This window comes from Manis pentadactyla, chromosome 7 (genome assembly GCF_030020395.1).
Source record: "Manis pentadactyla isolate mManPen7 chromosome 7, mManPen7.hap1, whole genome shotgun sequence".
Lineage (NCBI taxonomy): Eukaryota > Metazoa > Chordata > Mammalia > Pholidota > Manidae > Manis > Manis pentadactyla.
Genome location: NC_080025.1, coordinates 80,838,922 through 80,861,523, shown reverse-complemented (window position 1 = coordinate 80,861,523; position 22,602 = coordinate 80,838,922). Strand labels below are relative to the sequence as shown.

General features: G+C 37.2%; 1 protein-coding gene across 4 annotated transcripts in view; it reads right to left on the bottom strand.

Moving 5' to 3' along the window:
• The window catches only part of C1GALT1 (core 1 synthase, glycoprotein-N-acetylgalactosamine 3-beta-galactosyltransferase 1), a 37,043-nt gene extending 15,600 nt beyond the window's left edge, over nt 1-21,443 (bottom strand). For 2 of the 4 annotated variants that reach the window (XM_036894479.2, XM_036894481.2), the window contains exon 1: nt 21,120-21,443. In XM_036894479.2, the coding sequence (XP_036750374.1) occupies nt 21,120-21,126 (7 nt within the window). In that variant the 5' untranslated portion in view covers nt 21,127-21,443. The other 2 variants (XM_057504544.1, XM_036894480.2) reach the window with 2 other exon arrangements.
• Between the last annotated feature and the right edge of the window lie 1,159 nt (nt 21,444-22,602).

Sequence of the window (22,602 nt, the reverse complement as noted above, 5' to 3'; positions counted from 1 at the left end):
ATGCAAAAACCATCTTAGCTTGTGGAGGGGTTGAGTCAGCATAGTTTTGGAACCCATGGGGCCAAAAGTGGCCTGCCTTGTTTTTGTAAATAAAATTTTACTTGGACACACCCATGCCATTCTTTGTATGTACTGACCATGGCTGCTTTTTCACTGCAACAGCAGAGATGATTAGTTGTAACAAAGGCAATATATCCCACAAAGCCTCATCTAGCCCTTTATAGAAAAAGTTTGCTAATCTGTGTTCTAATACCCAAGCTTCAATATGATGTTAGACACAGTCTCCCACCTTCTACTGTCATTCTACTGGACTGCAAGATCCTGGACAGCATCCACATAACATTAGGGTCAAGCAGGGTGCCCAGGACATGGTGACTGTTCAACAAATGTCTGTTAACTGCCCCACAACCAAACAGGCCCTTTTTAAGGGTTTGTTAACAATTACATAGTGAACTTAAAAATTCCTATGAGAATGGTTCTAAGGCTAATTTCTAATTCCCCAGTTTTTTAAATGTCTGCTAAGCATCTACCACATGCTAGATGCAGTCTATACTTTATTTCATTTGAAATAAAATTTAATTTCAATTTCATTTTTCATTCTCACTATGCCCATTTTGTAGATGAGGAAACAAATTTTTAGAACTTAACAGATAACTTGCACAAATTGACACAATCAAGGAGTCACAATTCGAACCCAAGTCTATCTGCTTTAAGTCTGTGCTCTATTACATTTCTTAAACTCTTTACCTAATTACCATAGTAACAAAAACAAAACAACTTCATGTGGTTACATTTACAGATGGCTGACTAGGTTCTTTTAGATCAACCATTCAACCAAGTATAACCAGAAAAACTGAAAATGCAAAAATATATGTGTCTGCAGACACTGGTAAGATACCAAGACCATGAGAATTAGTGGAGGAGAGAAGTCAAGAGAGATGGGCTGGAAATTTGGCACAGCTTTACTCCTCAAGACAATTACTAATTCTGAGAGAGAAAACAGTAGCTGAGGCAAAGAAGCTAAGAAAAGAATAACAGTCCGAAGTCTGCCTAGGACAAGTGGTCCTAGAAAATATCCAGGCTTTTATTTGGACCCTTAAAGGCTACAATCTAGAAATAAGGATGAAGCAGAAACCAACTTTCACAAGGACCGAAACCCAGGTTGGAATCATCCTCGAACCACTGATTGAATGATTAGGGTGATCTGCTCCTAGCCTAATTGCAAAAATAAATTGTTTTGGAGAAATATACAATTGTGGAGAACCTCAAATTATCACTATAATTTTTTGGTAGTGATACACAATGTCCAACAGAATAAAAAATAATCAGGCATCAAAATGAATGGTTTGTCTGAAAACAGAGAACAAAGTAGAAAATAAAAACAGAGCCACAGTAGACTCAGATAAAAGATCTTCTTGTCATTGGCTTTAAAATAACTATTTTTAATAGTCAAGAAATTAAATGATAAGATTACAAAATTGGGCATAGAACAGACATAGATGAAGAAAAAAAAACTGAAAGTCAGGTCAGAGGAAAATATACAGATGTATGGAAAGACAAAAGGATGGAAAATAAATGAGAAATAAACAGGAATAGAGAGAAAAGGTCTAATATATGTTTTTGGAACTTTGAAGGAAAAGAGACACATGATTAAAAAGCAGTATTTGAAGAAATAGTATTTTCTAAAGCTGACAAAAGAAAACCAACCCTCAGAATTTAAGAGGATCTATAAACCTCAAGAAAGACTTTTTTTAAAAAAGAAAATGATAGCAAGATACACCACAGTAAAACTGCTGAAAACCAAAGACAAATAAAGCATTCTTAAACCTTTCATAAGTTCTTATACATTCATACCCAACAAAAAGCCTTCAAAAATAAATCTGAGATTTTCAGAAAACCAAAATCTGAGTGAATTCAGGACCAGCAGGCCTACTTTAAAAAAAATACTAAAGGGAGTTCTTTGGCAGAAGCAAAAGAATTCCAGATGAAAATTCAGAGATGTAGAAAGGAAGGGAAAGTTATGAAAAGGTTACAAATGTAAATAAATACAATGAATACCAGCTATATAAAACCTTTTTCTAAAAAGTTCCCATAAGATATTACTAATCATTAAAACAAATGACAAAACAGGCACAAAATGTGTGAGGAGGTTACATGGAGTTTAAGTATTCTAAAATAATTTCACTGACCAAAAGTCGTAAAAGCACTAATTAGCACTACTCTGTAAAAGACTAAGGATGTATAACGTGCTAGTGTAATCATTTAAAAAAAACAGTGACAGAATATATAATTCTACCTTTCCTCTGTCCCTGAGGTCGCCCTGATTTTTGCTTCTCCCTTTCTTAGCAAGGTTCAGTCTTCAGCCTGAAATTTGGCCTCTCTTTAAGTATATCTTTGTAGAAATCCTGCAAGACTCAAATATAAGAGTAAAGCAGGTCATTTGAGAACCTCTATGTCATACAGTATTCATTGTATCTAGGGAGAAATTCTAAATCGCTGTCTCTAATTTCAGCATTTTGCCCCTATACTAGTCAAATTAAGTCCTTGGCTGACATGGGGCCTCCAGATACATCAAGGGAAGCCTTGGGTATCTTATTGGCCTAAGACTTTTGGTCTTCTTTGACCCTTAGGTTATCCTAAAACTTTTCAACAGCATGAATGGATTTCTTAAGAGACAGATCTGAGTTCAAATCCTGTCACTATCACTTACACTTAAGTGATTTACAGATGGAAGAGAAATGCAGAATGACACTGAGTCACGGGGGAAAAAAACCAGAGACTTGACCTAAGTTGTTTCAATCGTTAGTGCGACTAGACATAGAAAAGATATATTACAATACAAAATGCCTCTGGGATAGGACAAACTCCTTTGGCTTTCAGGACAAAACTATCTCCACTTCCTGTGGGCAGTCAGGTGTGTCCTCACCCACACAGAAGTTGAAGATTTGCCTCAGAGAGGACTCAGTAGTAAAATGGATCCCGAAAGCCCTCTGAAGGCTGCCAGAACAAGCCAGAATATTGGGAAATACTGGAAACATGACAGGTCTGCTTAACAGAAGTCCCTTCTGAGATTTCACATACAGACACACCACAAACTTCAACATGTCCACTTTGTGTTTTGTTTCATCAACACCAGCACTTGTCAGGCAGCCACCTACCTGTTCAAGGACTAGAAATGTATACTCCCAGAGAAGTCAAAATCAAGCCACCACAAAGGCACACCACTCATTCCAAAACAAATCTCCACCAGTACTTCAGCACAGGTTGGATAACAGCAGCTGCCAGGGCAGCCTGGAGTAACAAACACCCTTATCTCAAATAAGGAGGAAGCCAAGATGCTTGCAGGGTTCACCGAGCCAAACATATGATGTGACCTCTACATGAGCATCTAGGAAAGCAGTGCTGCTGCCCTGTTGCTAGAAGGATTGTGGGCCTGCTTTTTGGTGAGCAAAGACTTTGGATGAGAGAGAGTCTCAAACTGTGGCAGAATGACTTATGTGCATCTTTTGGGAAGGAACCATTAATCTTCTTTGCCATATCCTTCACTCATATCGTAACTACTTTTTTCATCTTTGGAAAGGAAAGGCAATGATATATAATATAAATCTGTTATACCTAGAAAAATGTCCTTCAAATGCCAGTGAACTTATTAAAAAAAAAATAGTGCAAGTAGGACTCATGTAACACATACACAACTAAAGTGTTACTTCCCCAAAGCATAGCTGCAGAATCAAGAATGTCTGTAGTTAGGAACAGCCATAAACTCAGTCTAGAAGAAATTGGAGTGTGGAGTTAGGCTTGAGGTAAACTGAGAGGGAGGGCAAACTTCCTTTTCAATGTCTCCATTCCCTTTCTGTGTAAGATTGATGAGAGACATGTAATATATCACTAATAAGAGACGCTCCCCAGAGAATATGCACTTGAAAAAGAGACAAACCAAAGACAGAGACTTCAAAAAATGGAATTTGCTGTATCAGACAGCATACACACAGGAGGGCTGAGTTTAGTTCACTTTTGTTCCTAAACACCAGTGAATGAACAAGAGTTGGGCTAGGTGCATCCACCTCACTGGGGGAACTAACTACTTAATACAGATTCCCAGGTACCACCACTGGAGATTGTAACTCAATAGGTCTGGTTCCAGGTCTGGGAACCTATATTATTTTTTAACAAATTGACAAAGTGATTTTGACATGTGGCCAGGTTTGGGAACCTTAAAAAGTTTGCCCTGGTGAGCTCTTCCTTGAAGCAAAATTTCAGTGATGGAGCTTAGAAGTGTTAAATGATAAACTGAGGCATATTAGAAATTTTAAGAGTTTGTTTGAACATAAATTGATTCAAATTCAGCAGCACCAAACCAGAAGTGGCGAGGAGTGATCCACTCACAGGAGCTGGGGGAAAGAGCTTTACAGAGATGAGGCAGAAGCAAAGCAAGGGTTTTGCCTGTCTACAGCGTAAGTGGTTCTCTTACTGGATAAGGCCTACTTGGCTGTTTGTGATTGATTGTCCTTACACTTTAAAATCTTAACTTTGAGGCACTTACAGGCTTAGGTTTTGGTTTGCTTACATAGTTCTCTCATAGAATTTACAGTCTTAATTAAAAATAGCAATAAAGGAGCTTAAAAGCAATAGAGGGATACAGCTAAGGCAGTGTAGAAAGGAAAACTTACACTGTTTACTTAAAAAAAGGAAAAGTCTCAAATCAATAATTCAAACTCCTACCTCAAGAGTCAAGAAAAAGAGCTAAACAAACCCACAGTAGGCAACAGGAATGAATGATAAAAGCAGAAATGAAATTTCAAATAGAAAAACAACAGAAATTTATTGAAGAAAAAAGCTGGTTCTAAGTTCAATAACATTGACAGCCCTCTAGCAAGACTGACAAAGAAAAAGAGAAAGAAAACAGAAACCACCAATAGCTGAAATGATGCAGGGGATATTGCTCCGGTCACTGAAGACTTCAAAAAGTATAAAAAGGGAATACTACCAATAACTCTACACTTACAAGTTTGATAACTTTGATGAAATGGACCAATTTCTTGAAAAGTATAAACTACTTCAACGCACACAATATGAGATAGCTAATCTGAATAGTGCAAATAATTTGGATAACTATTAAGGAAACTGAACAATTTAAAAATGCCTCCACCTCACCTCCCCCTCCCCCCTCCCCCAAATCTTCAAATCCAGAAGGATTTTTCACTGGAGAATTCTACTATATAAAAAAGAATATTTACATTCTGTTTCACACAATCTCTTTCCAAAAAGTAGTAGAGGGAAAAACATCTCAATTCATTTCATCAGGCTCATATTACCCTAATACCAAAATCACACAAAGACATCACAAAAAAAGGAAACTATAGACAACAACCCATCATGAATATAAACACAAAAACACTCTGTCTGGTAATCTAAGTACTAATACTTTGCAGTATTAGTAAATAGAATTCAGCAATATATAAAAAGAGTTATGACCAAGTGAGATTAGTCCCAAGGATACAAGATTGGTTCAATATTCAAAAATCAACAAACGTCTTCTACCATATTAATAGACTAAAAAGAAAAACCATATGATCATATCAAGTGATGCATAAAAAAATCATTTAACAAAATCCAATACAAAGGAATGGACGGAAACTCCTCAAACTTGATAAAAATATATAAAAAACTGACAGCTAATGTTATACACAATGGTGAAAACTGAATGTTTTCCCTGTAAAATTAGGAATAAAGCAAGGATATCCACTTTCACTACTTTTATTCAACATAGTACTGAAAGTTCTAACCAATGCAATTAAAAAAAAAGGTTGCAATGGGAAAAATAAAACTGTTTCTATTTGCGGATGATGTAACTATGAAGAAAATGCCAAAGGATTCTAGGAAGAAAATTCCCAGAGTAAGTGCATTCAGTAAGGTCCAGGACACAAGATAAACATAACAAGAAAAAATTTCTATATACTAACAATGAACATGTGGACATTAAAGTAATACAATACTGTTAATTTTTAGCTAAAAAAAAGAAATTACTTATGTATAAATATGTACAAGATCTGTATGATTAAAAACTAAACAAACAAACAAAAACAAGTAAGATCTAAACAAACATGGAGACAGACCACCATTTTCATGGATTAGAAGATGGTAGGAAAGACATCAATTCTCCCCAATAGATAAACAGCTTTAATGCAGTTTGTACCAAAAATCCAAGCAACATTTTTTTATAGATATAGACAAGATTATTCTAAAACTTACAAGTTAAGGCAAATTAACTAGAATAGGGACTAAAATAGCTACAACAATTTTGAAAAATAATAATAAAGTGGGAGGACAGTCCACTGATCTATCTTGAGTTCAAGACATCATACAGCTACTGAAAACAAGACTGCATAGCACTGGCAAAGGGACAGACTCATGGGTCAATATAATAGAATACAGAACTCAGAAGTAGACCATATAAATATGTTCAACTGATTTTTGGCAAAGGTATAAAAGTGAGTGGAGGAAAGACTGACTTTTTAATAAATGGTGCTGGACATCCTGAGGCAAAAAATAAACCTTGACTTGAGTCTCATACCTTTTACAAAAATTAAAATGGATGGTGAATTTAAATGTGAAACATGCAACTATAAAACTTTTAGGGAAAAAACAGTTAAAAATCTTTAGGCTCTTAGATTTGATACCAAAAGCACAATTCATAGAAGGGCAAATTTAATAAACTGGATAAAATTTTAAACTTGCTCTGTGAATAACCTTACTGAGAGAATGAAAAGACAAGCTACAAAGTGGAAGAAAATTATCTGCAAACCACATACTTAACAAAAAACTAGTATTAGAATATATAAAGAATTTTCAAAACTAACAGCAAAAACCCCCACAAACTCCAAGTAGAAAACAGACAAAAGACATAAAGAGACATTTGCTTACGAGGATGTACAGATGACAGATAAGCACATAAAAAATGTGCAACTTCATTTACCACTAGCAAAGTGCAAATTAAAACTATGATGAGGTATCTCTACTCACTCAAAGGATGGCTAAAACAAAAAACAATGATACCACCAAATGCTGGTGAGGATGTGAGAAAACTGGATCACTATATATTGCTGGTGGGAATGTAAAATGATGTCCAGACACTATGAATCTAAGGTAACTATGTAGAAAAAAATGTTCTGATGCATAAAACAAACCCAACGTCCTATCAAAGTGAACTATTCACCCTAACAGAATGGGGGAAATGGCCAAACAAATTTGAATGACATGCCCCCAACCCTGAAACCCACTACCTCCTAGAGTGTTCAAAAAAAGGAAAGGTCAGAGACAAAATCCCTACTTACGGTTGTCTAAACTCTCAGCTCCCCAACTTCCCTCTCTCAGGTAACTAAATCGTTAGACAGAAACTACTGGCCAGCAACACCATAAATCTCTAGCTCAAATTTTAAAGGAAAGATCCAAATGGTGCATTAAACAATTGTCTATATATGTGGAAGGTTACAAAGATATTTTCATCTACACAGTTTTTAAGCAAAACTAACTAGAATTGATTGTACTTAAAAATTAATAGGCAGAAGTACATGAAACCTACAATTTGGTACTGGCACAAGAACAGAACAATAGACCAATGGAACAGACTAGAGAAGCTAGATATAAACCCAACCACATATGGTCAATTAATACATGATAAAGTAGCTATGGACATACAATGGGGAAATGACAGCTACATGCAAGAGACTGAAACTGGATTATTGTTTAATCCCATACACAAAAGTAAACTCGAAATGGATCAAAGACTTGAATGTAAGTCATGAAACCATAAAACTCTTAGAAAAAAACATAGGCAAAAATATCCTGAATATAAACATGAGCAACTTCTTCCTGAATGCATCTCCTCGAGCAAGGGAAACAAAAGCAGAAATAAACACATGGGACTACATCAAACAAAAAAGCTTCTGTATGGCAAAGGACACCATCAACAGAACAAAAAGGCATCCTATAATATGGGAGAATATATTTGTAAAGGACATATCCAACAAGCGTTTAACATCCAAAATAAATAAAGAACTCACATGCCTCAACAACAAAAAAGCAAATAACCCAATTAAAATATGGGTGGAGGATATGAACAGACACTTCTCCAAAGAAGAAATTCAGATGGCCAACAAGCACATGAGAAGATGCTCCACATCACTAATCATCAGGGAAATCCAAACTAAAACCACAATGAGGTATCACCTCACAACAGTGAGGATGGCGAGCATCAAAAAGACTAAGAACAACAGATGCTGGCAAGGATGCAGAGAACGGGGAACCCTCCTACAATGCTGGTGGGAATGTAAACTAGTTCAACCATTGTTGCAGAAAGCAGTATGGAGGTTCCTCAAAAAACTAAAAATAGAAATACCATTTGACCCAGGAATCACACTCCTAGAAATTTACCCAAAGAATACAAAGTTCTCAGATTTAAAAAGACATATGCACACCTATGTTTATTGCAGCACTATTTACAATAGCCAAGATATGGAAGCAACCTAAGTGTCCATCAGTAGCCACCTTTATTTTATGGTGGGAGAAGTACATTGAAGCCAGTTGATTAGGGTTTTTAGCTGTTAACTAAAGTAAATGGATGAAGAAGATGTGGTACATATACACAATGGAATACTATTCAGCCATAAGAAAGAAACATATCCTACCATTTGCAACAACATGGATGGAGCTTGAGGATATTATGCTCAGTGAAATAAGCCAGGTGGAGAAAGACAAGTACCAAATGATTTCCCTCATTTGTGGAGTATAACCATGAAGCAAAACTGAAGGAACAAAATAGCAGCAGACTCACAGACTCAAAGAAGGGACTAACGGTTACCAAAGGGGAGGGCGGGTGGGGAGGGAGGGAGAAGAGGATGGAGGGGTACTATGTTTAGTACACATGGTGTGGGGGGGTTCACAGGGAAGACAGTGTAGCACAGAGAAGGCAAATAGTGAATCTGTGGCATCTTACTACACTGATGGACAGTGACCGCAATGGGGTATGGGTGGGGACTTGATATGGGTGAATGTAGTAACCACATTGTTTTTCATGGGAAACAGTCATAAGAGTGTATATCAGTAAAACCTTAATTAAAAAAAAGAGAAATACATGAAACCTACATAAAAATTATGTAGTGGGGAAAAAATTAAGCACAGGATGCAAAAGACAGGTGAAAACGGTTCTGAATACTTCATAAAAAAGAAAATCTTAAATTATATAGAACTACTTTATAGTTTCATAGAAACTGAAGAGATTAAAGTAGTTTTTGAGAAAAATCATAGTAGTGGAGGCAATGGAGAGCCAACAGAAAGATAACTTATTTCCCAAAAGAGAACAAAAAAATGAAATGGGAAAAAAGTCAACAAGTGTAAGAAAATACTCAAATGGAGGCCACGCAACCGAACATTTAAATGTCTCACATACAATCAGAAAAACCTAATATAGATGGATAAGTATTGAGAAACATCCTGAACTTTACTCAAAAAGACCAAAACCAAACCATACCAAACCAAACAGAAAACAAACGAAACAAAACAAACTGTAAGTATCCAGGGAAAAACAAGCAGGTCAAAGGCAAAACTTTACGCAGAGCTACAAAGAATAAACTGTTAGGCAGCTTTCTTCTCTGTATCATTATCTGCCAAAAATAAATGCTGCAAAAACCCAAGTTTTTAAGGAGGAAAACCTATGCCTATACACTTAAATATTCAGGAAGTTGTCATTCAAGAATCAAGATAACAAGAAGAGATTTTCCAATATGCAAGGACTCAGAACCTACATACTCTTGGTACATGAAAGAAAATATCCAGCTGAAGACTTAAATCCAAATTAAGACAAAAAAGTGCCAAAATAAAGAAATCATAGAATGAAATCATAGTATACATCATAAAAAATTGTAACTTTTCAGGATATAACACTGTGAAGTCCAGTGAAGTAATTATGAAGCAAAACAGAAATGCTGTTATCCTGGAAAGAAAAGCTACATAGCATAAAATGGTAATAGCAATTTTAACTGCAAGACATCTAGGCACAAAAGGCTTGTCATGTGAATGGAAATGGACAGGGTGGAATGAGAAAGAATATGCTAAGTATGTGTTCTGATTTCATCACAGGTGTTGGTTTTTTTTTCTCCAAGTTTGACTGTAAAGAATTTTCAAATACACACAAAAGTATAACGATGAACCTCCATAGACCCATCACACAGACTGAATTATAATTTAAAAATTTGGTATATTTACTTAACTTATTCTTTCTTCAACTAATTATAGTATTCTAAAACAAATCCCAGACATAAATCATCTCATCTCCACCTACTTCTGTGAAGTCTCTGAAAATACTGACTTTTTTTTATAAGACACAATGCCATTATCAAATGCCTAGTAAAGTTACTGATCCCTAACAAAGTTAATTATTTGGACTCATCCAATCCAGTCTGTAATCAAATTTCTCAAAGTATCTTCCATATCAAATTGCCTCAATAAGCTGTCTTTTTACAGTTGGTTTATTCACATCAGGATTCAAACTATACCAATATTCACAGATAAAACAAACAAAAAAAAGATGAGTATTTGTAGAGAGTATGACAGGGAAGGGAAGGAAACCAAGTAAGGGTTAAGATACCAAGCAAAGTCCCATGGAGGGTAATTCTTAGCTCAATCCCTCAAGGTAGTTCTGGAGGCAATGCAGGCCACACCTCAGAGTTGTACTGGGACAGTCAACCATTGTTCAAGGGCTGCCCTTAGGAAACAAATTTCCTAGACACTTCCACAGTGTGTACTTTCGCCAAGCAGGCTCTGGCACTTTGAGGGCAGCCCTGCAACAAAGAACCTTAGGAGATAGATATCCGGAATGAAAACACACAAAGAGCCTATGAACAGGAAGGAGATACAGGCCCATGTATCTCCTGTTATAGTGACTTTAGGATGGGAAAGTTAAAGATCACTCGGTTTGAATTTGCACTGTAGCATTCCCAAAAGATTCTGCAATCAATTACTCCAGTTCCATAATCATACAATGAAGACCACTGGTAATAAGCCCCAAAAACATGTACAGAAATTTCAATTAGTTATTTAGTATCAACTCTAAAATATGAATAGTCAGTTAAAAAAATCATGAAGTATTTTAAGAAAAGTCTCCAATGTGTAAGGAAAATAATTTAAAGCAACTTCGAAGAGACTATGTAATGAGACAAAAACCTAATAAAAAATTTAAAAACCCAAATTTTCATTAATTTCCTGAGATAAAAAATGCCAAGCCATTGTTTACATGAAATAAAAACAAGATACTAGCTTTAAAAATTGCAGAAGAGAACAAATTAAGATTTATAAATATATAAAACCTCAAAAGAACAGCTATAAGATAAAGTTAAGGAAATCTCCCCAAAAGTGAGCAAAACAAAAAGATGAAAGTAAGAGAGAAAACTGATAACTAAAGATGAGTTTAGAGGTGCAGATAAAAGTGTGTGTGTGAGGGGGATTAACAACCCTAATATTTCAAGGGAGTTTCCAGACCAAAAGGATCCAATGGTAACCAGCATAGACCCATAAAGATACTTTATCATGAAATTTCAGAACACTTGGGTCAAAGAAACTATTTGGTAAGCTTTCAGAGAAATGGGAAAAAGGTCACATACAAAAGACCAGGAATTAAATGGCTTTGGACTTTTGAAGCACAACACTGTAAGCTAGAAAGCAATGGTGAAAACTCCTTCAAAATTCAAAGGAAAAAAATTTCCAATCTAGAACTTTACACCCAGGCAAATGATCTAACAAGTATGAAGAACATGTAAAAGATATTTTAAAAACATTATAGACTTTGGTCAGATCAATATTCAGTGTACAGCATACCATACTGTATTATGTATTTTTAAATGTCAGTAGAGCACTGATACAGAAATGTTGAACAAGCTGTTAAGAGATGCAGGTCTGGAACCTGGGAAGACATTCACAGTTGGTCATCTGTATATCTGAATCACAAAATTAAAAATAACAATAAAAATTACAAAATTAAAAATGTAAAATATGATCTACCAAATAAAAATAGGATATTTTCAATGCAAAGGATAATCTTTTAAGTGCTTTAAATTCATTACCTTAATATTTCCACAACATCATGCAGGCTAGAAGAGTGTGTAAATTCCTAATACTTTTGATAGTTTGCCATGTGGCCTAATACTATTAAGAAAACTCCAAAGACAAGATTTTTTTTTTTTAGCATATTCCCTTGTTTGTTTTCAAAGTGTAGTTCAGTGACTGAACTCTTACTCTAAGGAGATCATCTTAATTAAATATAAAAAAGCATTTATAAACAGTACCTGTACATAAGCCTTCAAGTATCTGCTGAGTAAAGATTCATAGCCAAAAATTAGAATAAAATGGAAAATTATATAAACTAAGTTACACTCATAACTAAAATTTTTTTGAAGAGTATATAACACAGAAACATGGTTAGAACACAAGTGAAAAAAGGATGCAACTGTGGGAAAAAAGCACAATCTTTCAAAAAAGAAAGTAGGAAAAATATAGCAAAACATGTTTCTTCTAATTTCAATTCTAATTTCAGTGTGGGATTAGTAGCAACTAATATTTTTCCTTCCATATTTTTCCCATGTTGAGTTTAATGAGCATATAGTACTTGAGCAGCTCCCAAAAATTTGTCTCAGGATCCCTTTAAATCCTTAATTTATTAGGACCTCAGCGATTTCTGTTTATGTGTGTTATATTTATTAATTAGGTTTTTGTTAGATATTAAAACAGGAAAAAGTTTATATATCTACTTATTCACAAATAATAACAAATCCACTACCTATTAGCATAAATAACATTTTATGGAAAACACATTTTCTAGAAAAAAATAGAAGTGTCACTGCTTTAAATTTTTGCAAGTCCCACTGTCTGGTTTAATAAGAAACAACTGGATCTGGAATTCCATGTCCTTCTGCATTCAATTTGTTGCAACATACTATGTAGCTCCTAAAAAAACCTGAATGTACACTTGTGAGGGAATGAGTGAAAAAAGCAAATGACATCATGGTATTAGCAGGGTTTTGACCTTATAGACCTCCTGAAAGGGTCTAACTTTGGGTCACACTTTTGAGGATTGCTGAATTATTCTGACTAAAAATATTTTTCTCCAAAAATACTGAATGGTGGGTGGTAGATTGCTGGATCATGAAATAAATAGGAATTTTGATTTCTGGGTGAATAGAACCCCAAAATGGAACATGTTATATTCAACTTCCCTTCTTGACAGAGTACTATTTAAAGCAGAAGAGCAAAACTTTTCCTTTCTTCAGTGCTCTTTTCATTTGGTTTAGATTTAATTCTCTTTTAAAGTTCCTGGTTTACTCAGGCTTGGAAATCCCAGTTTGAGTGTTAGCCACTAAACACCACCTGTGAAAGGAAATCCATAAGGCACTCTTTTCCCTTCTCCCTTTCTTCATTTTGATATAATGCAGTATAACATAGCATTAACTTTGGGTATTACAGAAACCACTAAAGAAACAAAAACAAAAACATGTGGAACTCACAGAACAGTAAAAGGCATACTCATCTTTTAATCTTCTGAACCTGGAATTGGTGGGAACATTAAAAACAACAGAATTACAGTCTGAGATTTATACAGCTTGATTTTAACTTGACTGTGAGGTTTTATGTACTCTTTGGAAGTTGCTACTGATAGAGCATCTTTCAATGTGTCCAATACTATCCTAGGAGCTAGGGATACAGTCATTGGTGAATTTTCTCCTGTTTACAGAATGTAAAATTCCTGAAGGCAAAAAATAGTATGTTGTCTCTCAAGAGTCACGAACAGATGCTTTTCATGATAATAAAGCAATAAACATTAGCTGGCTTGAAATAAGGGGTTGCAGCATCTCCTTACTCATTATTGCCAACTCCAATATTGTGATTGATTTTTTTGTCTTATGTTTACCAATAGTTTTACAGTTTAGGTCTTGGAACCATTTTGAGTTAATTTTTGTATATGGTGTTAAGTAAGGGTCCAACTTCATTCTTCAGCATGTGGATACCCAGTTTTCCAGAACCTTTCATCAGAAAAGGCTGTCCTTTGCCCTTCTAATGTACTTGGCCTCCTTGTTGAAGATCTTTTGACCAAAAATTCAATGGTTTATTTCGGGGCTCTCTATTCTATTCCATTTGTCTGTATGTCAAAATGGCAGTACCACATTGTTTTGATTACTGTAGCTTTTCTTTTCTAATGTTAAAATCAGAAGCTGTGGATCCCCTAGTTTATTCCTCATTTTCAAGATTGTTTTGACTTTTTGGCGTTTTGCTCTTGAAATCCATATGGATTTTTATGATGGACATTTATATTTCTTCAAGAATTATCATTGGATTTTGATAGAAAATGCACTGAATTTGTAGATAATATAGATCCTTCCAAGTATGAACATAAGTATGACTTTCTATTTATTTATGCCTTTAATTTCTATTGAGAATGCAAAAAATACATATGTTCCCACAAACAAAAAAGGTATTGGCCATTCTATGCCTTCTTCTTTGAGTGTCCTCCTTGATTCTATCAACTGGATACATTCATAATTATTTCTCCAAGGTTACTTTAGTTTCAATACTTTCCATGACCACTCTTCCCCTCTGCCCATGGTCAAATTGACTGCTCTTCCATCAAATGTTTCCTTGTTCCTTCACTCATACCACCTACTATGTATTTCTCATCCTGGTGTTAGGTAAGGGTCCAATTGTATTCCTTAGCATGTGGATATCCAGTTTTTCCAGCACCTTTTATTAAGTAAATATGTGTGTATATCTTTCCTGCTCAAGAAGAGCAGCTCTTTTACCTTGTTATCTCCAGTACCTAAGACACTGCTTTGCTTGTAAAATACAGTCACATGAATGTTTGTTTTACTGATGAGGAAGGAACAGAGTAAATGATCTTTCCAAATATATATATATATATATATATTTTCTATGCAATTAACTAAAAAAAAAAAAAATCTATGGCCCATCATGTGAAGCTTTTATATTTCTTTAACACAAAACCATAACTTAGATATATAACATGAACTATGTAAGTTATTTCCTTTGATATATAGTCAAATCATACAAACTATAATAGAAATACATAATAATTCAGAAAGAGAAATGAAAAATATTTTCTATTACTTATTAAGACTACAGAAATAGAAATAATTAACATAGTCTCTAATTAATGATTCCAAAATATTTAATAAGCATCACAGTCACACAACCTTTAGCACTAGGAAGGACTTTGGAATTTTATGAATCCTGAAAAGCATGTAAGGATAAGAAGCAAATTCTAAAAAATTATATAACACTTCACAATCAAGTTAAAATCAAATTGTACTAAGTCTCAAACTATCTCTATTTTTGAAATATTCCCACAATTTCAGATTCACTCATACCTATGAGTATAGTAGCATTAATTCACAATAGCTAAAACATGGAAACAACTCAACTGTCCAGCAAATGAAAGGGTACACAAAATGTGTTATACACATATGATGGACTATTATTCAGCCTTTAAGAAGGAGATTCTGGCATATGTTACAACATGGATGAACCTTCAGGACATTATGCTAAGTGAAATAAGCCAGTCACAAAAAGATACATACCATATAATTCCACTTATATGAGATACTTAATTAAAATCATAGAGACAAAAGTAGAATGGTGGTTGTCAAGGACTAGAAGGAGGTGGAAATGGGGAGTTATTGTTTAATGGGTATATAGTAGTATATTTGCAAGATGAAAAGAGCTCTGAAGTTAGATAGTGGTGATAGTTGCATATAAATGTACTTAATACCACTGAATTGTATATTTTAAGATGGCATAGAAGGCAAATTTTATGTATATTATAACACAATAAAAAAACTGAAAAAAATTAAATGAGAAAAATGTTGATTTTCTCCACATTATTCTGTATATGTCATCCCAACTAAAATGCAAGATTTAAAAAAGTTAAATAACTTGGCAAAAAGTATTTGAAAAGTTGAGAAAAAATAAACATGTTAATATGCTTGGGAAAGCCTAGAAGGGGTGATGAGGGGTGGATTATAAGCCTATCAAGCACACCTACAAGATTTTTAAAAATTAAGTAATGTGGTAAAAACTATTCTAAATGTTGTTTGGAAAAATAAACATGTGACTATAATTGGGATGGACATTGGGGGTTGGATGGTAGATTAAGCCTAAGAGATGTTAAAATATATTACCTATAATAAAGAGTGGTATAGTAACTAAGAAAATCTGATATTCAGGACAAACGGGCATATCAATGTGAATTTGTTAGTAAAAAAAAAAGTTTTTTAATGCTTTTAATTAATACTTAAGAGATAGTGCTGAGAATCTTTTTCTCTCTATAACCAGTCTGTCACAACTATGTTATTTGAAAGCATACCAGCGAGTCTGCAACATCCTGCTCTTGCATGGATGATGAATCATTAATCAAAAAGCAGCAGCCTCAATTTCCAACTCAGAGTTTCAGATAAGGGTTTCCCAGACACAGCATTCCACATTTATCTAACTTTGTAGTCTTCAAGGAAACAGGACTCTGAGAATGCTTCTCAGGCTAGGCCTGATGTAATTAACCCCTTGACACACAGTACTGCTGTGCTTTATACTTAAGAAATACTGCTTCATTTAAATTTTGCTAAATCCACCCCTCCTCAAAATCCTATAATCTTGCCCCTTCTCTATTAAGCAAAATGTTGGCAGTTTCTTTGGTGCGTAGTCTTCTTCATAGCAACAGATTCATTAACCTAACATTGTCAGTCTAAAGATATCTATACCCCTGAATGGTCTTTATCACATAGAAATAAAGAAGTCTATTTTTTAAAAAGTACATATGGAAATTTAATAAATAATACACATAGCATTTCAAATCAAGAAAAAGATGGCTTATTCAAGAAATGATATTGAAATAATTAATCTTCTGGGAAAAAATAAAAAGCAACCAGCTAGATCCCTACCTTTCTCTTTCAAATCCAAATGTTCCTAAGATTTCAATATTTTAAAAACTGAAGTTAAAACAAAACTAGAAGAAAATATCTTTTTACATTTTTATTTTGTGAACTGAGATCCTTCAGTGTCTTTGCAATCTCACTCAGAGAAAAAGTCAAAACCTTTCGATGAACCTCATACAATGTGCCATCCTACCCCTACTCCTCTTTCAGATCTCCCTAGGATTTGGTTTTTGTAGGTAAAAAGAACAAAGACGAATTTCATAAACTGAACCTATAACTGTTTCCCTTGCTGTGTTCTAACTCTGGACTCCTTGCTATTCCTCATGTCAGGGTCTTTGCACTTACTATTCTCTGGAACACAACTCACTCAGATGCATGGCTCATTCCCCAACTCCTCCAGGCCTTTACTTCTCAGGGGGTCTTCCATGGCCTCCCCATCTTACATAGCACCAATTAACAACTAATATATTACATATTCTACTTACTCATCTTGTTTATTGTCCCTTTTCTTCATCTTGATCAGTGGTTCTCAAACCTGAGTCTGCATGAGTCACCTGGAAAGCTTGTTGAACCAATTTCTGAATCAAGGTGGGGGGAGGGGACAGAGTCTGAAAATTTGCAATTCTAACAAATTTCCAGATGATGCGGAGGATTCAGAGACAATTCTGAGAACCAATGGTTTAGAATGTAAGCTCCATGAGGACAGAGACTTTTGTCTGCTTATTCACTGCTTTATCTCTGTATAGTATAGTGTGGATAAAGTGAAGATTCCGATGACCAGGATTCTCACCTGGTCCTGGTCGGCTCGCTCATTACACACATGTGGTCAATACATCATTATTGACTCTATATAAAGAGCTCCGCCCAGTGCTCTGGGAGTCACAGTGGCATGGCTGCAAGGCTGTAGGAGAGCACAGAGACTGGAGTGGTGGCACGCAGACTAGCTCTGAGTGGACAGGATTCTAGTGATTGACCTGCCATAGTGGGAATAAAGTTGGGTATAAATAACCCTTTCACCCCAAGAACATTCCACTGTCATTTCTTTGGTCTCACTGAATCCAGAGTGAACTTGTCCGGGGCTTAAACCCATTGGCAAGATATACTGGCACTGAGATAAATTAACTTAGATAACCCCTACTCTGTTCCCACTGTACCTCCGATTTGGTCTGTCATATGGTGTTACAGTTTACTGAACATTGTGAAAGAAAAATTATATGACTGTTATGGGTTAAACTGTGTCCCCAAAAAGACTGGGGTTGAACCCTAACCCCAGTACCTGTGAATGTGACCTTATTTGGAAATAGGGTCTTTGCAGATGAAATCAAGTTAAGGCCATCAGGGTGGAACCTAATCCAATGTAACTAGTATCCTTATGAGGGAGACCACCACATGAAGACAGAGACACACAGGGAGGATGCCATGTGACCACAGAGTGAGAGACTGGAGTGATAGTGCTGTAAGCCAGGAGTGCCAAGGATTGCCAGCGGTGCAAAATGCTGAGAGGCATGAAGAGATTCTTCCCTAAAACGTAGAGCGCATGGGCTGCAAACATCTTGACTTCAGACTTCCAGTCTCTAGAACTATGAGGCAATACATTTCTGTTGTTTTCAATCACCCAGATTGTTGTACTTGTTTGGACAGTCCTAGGAAACTAATACAATGACCAAGAATGCAAATGACTACAACAAGCTGCATACAATTTCAGATTCTGCCTATTATCCAACTTCTACCAGTTTAAATGTTTTAATATATAGCTTCCATTGTAAACTAATCAGGTTTCCTGTTTCAGAATCTTCCCAATTTAATATTCCCTCTCCCTGCCCTCAGTATCTCTGTCCCTTCAGTGTGTGTGCAAGGCTTATACTACAGGTTCTAGATAATTTATTCAGATTTCCTCTTAGGTTCCTCTTACCTTCTTATGGGCTTCCCTATTTCACAAATACTAGTTTCTTTCTTCTTTTGTCCAATTTTCACACATTGCAGATTTGGGCATGTATTTTACCCTTGGACATTTTAATAAGTTACAAAGTGAAAACTTAAGTACACATTTAGCTTTTAAGATAAAATACTAACTTTTCTTCTATTAGACAAATCTGTGTTTTGCTTTTTTTTTTAATTCCTTCTTTTAAAAGAATGACCTTAATCCCACTGAATTTGTGGTTCTGTCATACCTTTCTTTCCACCTTGCAATAGTTTTACACTAGCCTCTTTACTCAGACTTAACAAGTCTTCAAAAAAGTAACATGGTTGTATTGGAAAGTTTAAAATTTTAGGTAAAAATGAACTGAGTATCAGCATCAAACTGCCCATTTTCCACTTATGTGTTAAGAGTTGTACTGTCAAAAGAATTACAATCAATAAATTCACCAAAGACTGTTTTAAATTAACATGGTTTATAAAGTTTAGAAGCTGTGCGATGCAATTTTCATCATAGAACGAATATGCAAGCAGTACCACCATTTTTGTATTTCTATGATTAGGTGAACATTAATTCATTGTATGTACTCCTAAATAAGTTTGTGATAAAATTCTAAGAATTTCTGGATATTGAATTTACTCAGAAATTACAGACTAGTATAATCTATACACACACACACACACACACACACACAGAATCATTTAAGGAAAACCATATCTACCTTTAAATTGGTAGTAACCACAAAATATTTTTAAAATGCTGAATCGTAAGTAAAAAAATAGAGAACACAACCCAGGCAAATTTAAGACATACTTAATAATTCTCCACTCGTACAGAAAAACCATACTTTTTTCCTGTGAAGAATTTTAAATGAGTCATACTTTCCTTACTAAATCGTTTTACTTAACATATGGTGAAAAGAGTTAACGTGAAACTTTATATTCACTTATATTGCCAATCAATATATACTAAGGCTGACAGAAAATATTGTTTGCTATATATAATACTTAGAATACACACTATCGTGTGCATAAGGTTCATTTGACATTTATTTATCTCATAAGGGAGTGCAAAGTTGTCTAAACACCTCCTAAAAACCTAAGTTTTTCACTGTTTAACCTTACCCCAGAATTAAACAGCTGTAATCATGCACATTTTTTCCTGGCATCCAGGAGGAGCTGGGTTCTACCCCCAACTTTTAGTAAATGAACATATTTCTGTCCCTTACACATTGGCCTCGTCACTGTGATGCATTAAAGTCCTAACTTAATAATTAACTTTTAAATTCATAATTAAATCAATTCATGATGAGTGTAAGTTTACAGTCTGAAAAGCGTTAAAAGGATATAGCACAGTGGCTATAACGAATTTAGAGAACTAGATTGTAAATCTACTCAACTTGACCAGAGCGTAAGAGCTAGGTAAGAATAAATCCGCATTTCTAAATTACGTTCATCTTTTAAGAGCATACAATTTCTCCAAACTCAAGGCTGTACGGCCAATTGTCAGCACCTACTAATCACATCCCACTTTGGGGGGTGAAATGGAGAAGAAAAATCTACTCCCACGCATCAAGTGCCCCAAACACCTGGTTTATTTATTTGGCCAGAGGCAGGGAATTATAAAAAATAAATCAGTCACAGACAAACCTGATGATCCAAGAGAGCCCCGAGGAAGTCGTCCCCTGGCACTTGTGGAAGGCGCCTGCTCGCTGGGCGCTCCGGCGGCGCGGCGGCCCCGCGGCTCTCGCGGAAGGTGCCCACGCCTGAGCGCCGCGTCCCGCTCGACCCACAGGTAGGAGGGCGGCAGGGAGGGCCCGGCAGGGCAGGACCGCTAAGTGGTTCGGCGGCGACACGGGGCGCAGCCCGCGACTCGCTTTCGCCACCCGACGGCAGGCGGCGCGCCCGAGGGAAGGGGTGCGCGAGGGCAAAAAGGACCCACCACCAAGGGGAGACTACATGTCAACAAAATAGTGGCCCGGTAGGCAGGCAGCCCCGAGGGCAGTTCGCACAGGCGCCGGGAACAGGAAGCGCCCCGCGCCTTCCTCAGGAGCCCCCCACGTTCCCGGCCCCGGCGGCGACCCCGAGACACCTGTCTGGCCGCGCCAGCAGTTTGGTCCCATTCTCCGCGCTCCCCGTACACGCTCCAAGGGGGGAGGGCGAGGGGAGCCGAGACCTTGGACCGCTGCCTGAGGGCGCCTCTGCCGGCCGTACCTGACATTAGCCGAGGCTCCCTCTCGCCCCGCCTGGGGGGCGGAGAGGGGGACGACCCGAGACCGGCGACCTTCTCTTCCTCTCAGCAGCCGCAGAAGTAGCTCGCGGCCGCTAGCCCGGGCAGCCAGCTGCCGCCCAGATTATTCCCCGGCGGCGGCGGCAGCAGCGGCGGGAGAGACAGGCTCAGCTACCGCCCGCTCGCTCCGCCCCTACCCGCAGCGCGTCCAGGCCGCGGCCCGCCGACGGCGCAGCCGCCACCTAGGGGTCTCCGAGCGCTGACGTCGCCGCCGCCGCACCAGCCCCAGGGAAGGGCGGCGGGGAGTGGAGGGGCACGGCGGGGCGGGGCTACGGCGACGTGCGGACACCCGGATTGGCTGCCGCGCTCACGCTCCGCCCTCTGCGAAGGGGTCTGGGAAGCCTGGTTTTCTGTGAGAAACAGTCGCAACCCACTTGCGGCTGCTCGCTCCCGGCGTATTCATTTCTCGTCAACCTCTAACAGGGTCTAACATTGAGGACCTTGAGGACTGAGGCTGGAGGTACCTAAGGAACCTTTGTGTGACGGACAGGCTCTAACCCTGCAGGAGTCTTTTGACTTCTAGCCTGCTTCCCGTATCCTCTCCCCATCCGCCCCTCCCCACCCGCTTCTCCCACGTACTCTCAGTATATCTCTAGCCTTAATGAAACAAAATACAGCAAGGTGAGGTATGCAAACGTGCTGGGTAACCAGGTAAGTGAACCAGGAAGGGCTGAAAACCCAGTTAGTGATACCGCAAAGCCTTCTGTAGGCACATGTGGTTTTTGGTTCTGTTAACTTCAGTGCTGTCAAGCAATGGCAGGAAGAGCTTCCTCAGGCTTTGTAAAATTCACCTCTCATTTAATTGGCAAAAGGACTTTGAGTCAGAAAGCTGTTAGTGAATTAGAGGGAGGAGCCAGCAGGCCGCTGATGCAACCCACAGCAGTCAGGAGGTGGGGGTAAAGTCTTTGCTTTATCGGCATTAATCGTCATCTACTAGGCCTAGTTTGAGGTTGAGAAAACTATCCTGCTTCTTTTAAATGCCGTCCTCAGGCAATTCTTAAGTGCATTTCAGCATAGCTGTTAGGAGTGTGGGCTCCGGGCTGGAATCTTGGTCCCTCCACCTATTAGCTGTGTAACTTTGGCAAGTTACTTAAAATGCCTGGGAAAAATAACGTGTGTAGGTTGTTTTTATGTTCTGCTAGTTTGTTTAGATTCAGCTCTAATGTAGTTTACAATTATTTGCCTTTACTAGATCTAAAAGAATCTTCTAAAAGAATTTAAAAATACTAGTAACTCTTATCCAGACCTCTCATTTTTCAGATGAGAAAACCGAGGTCTGAAAGTCACCCTGATAAGCCCATGCTAGAAGAGCAGTGCAAGTATCCCGAAGTCCAGGTTAGTGCTCTTTCCTGGCCCATGCCTCCAGACTTCTCTCCCATACATCCTTAACTCCATCCTCTTCTCTTC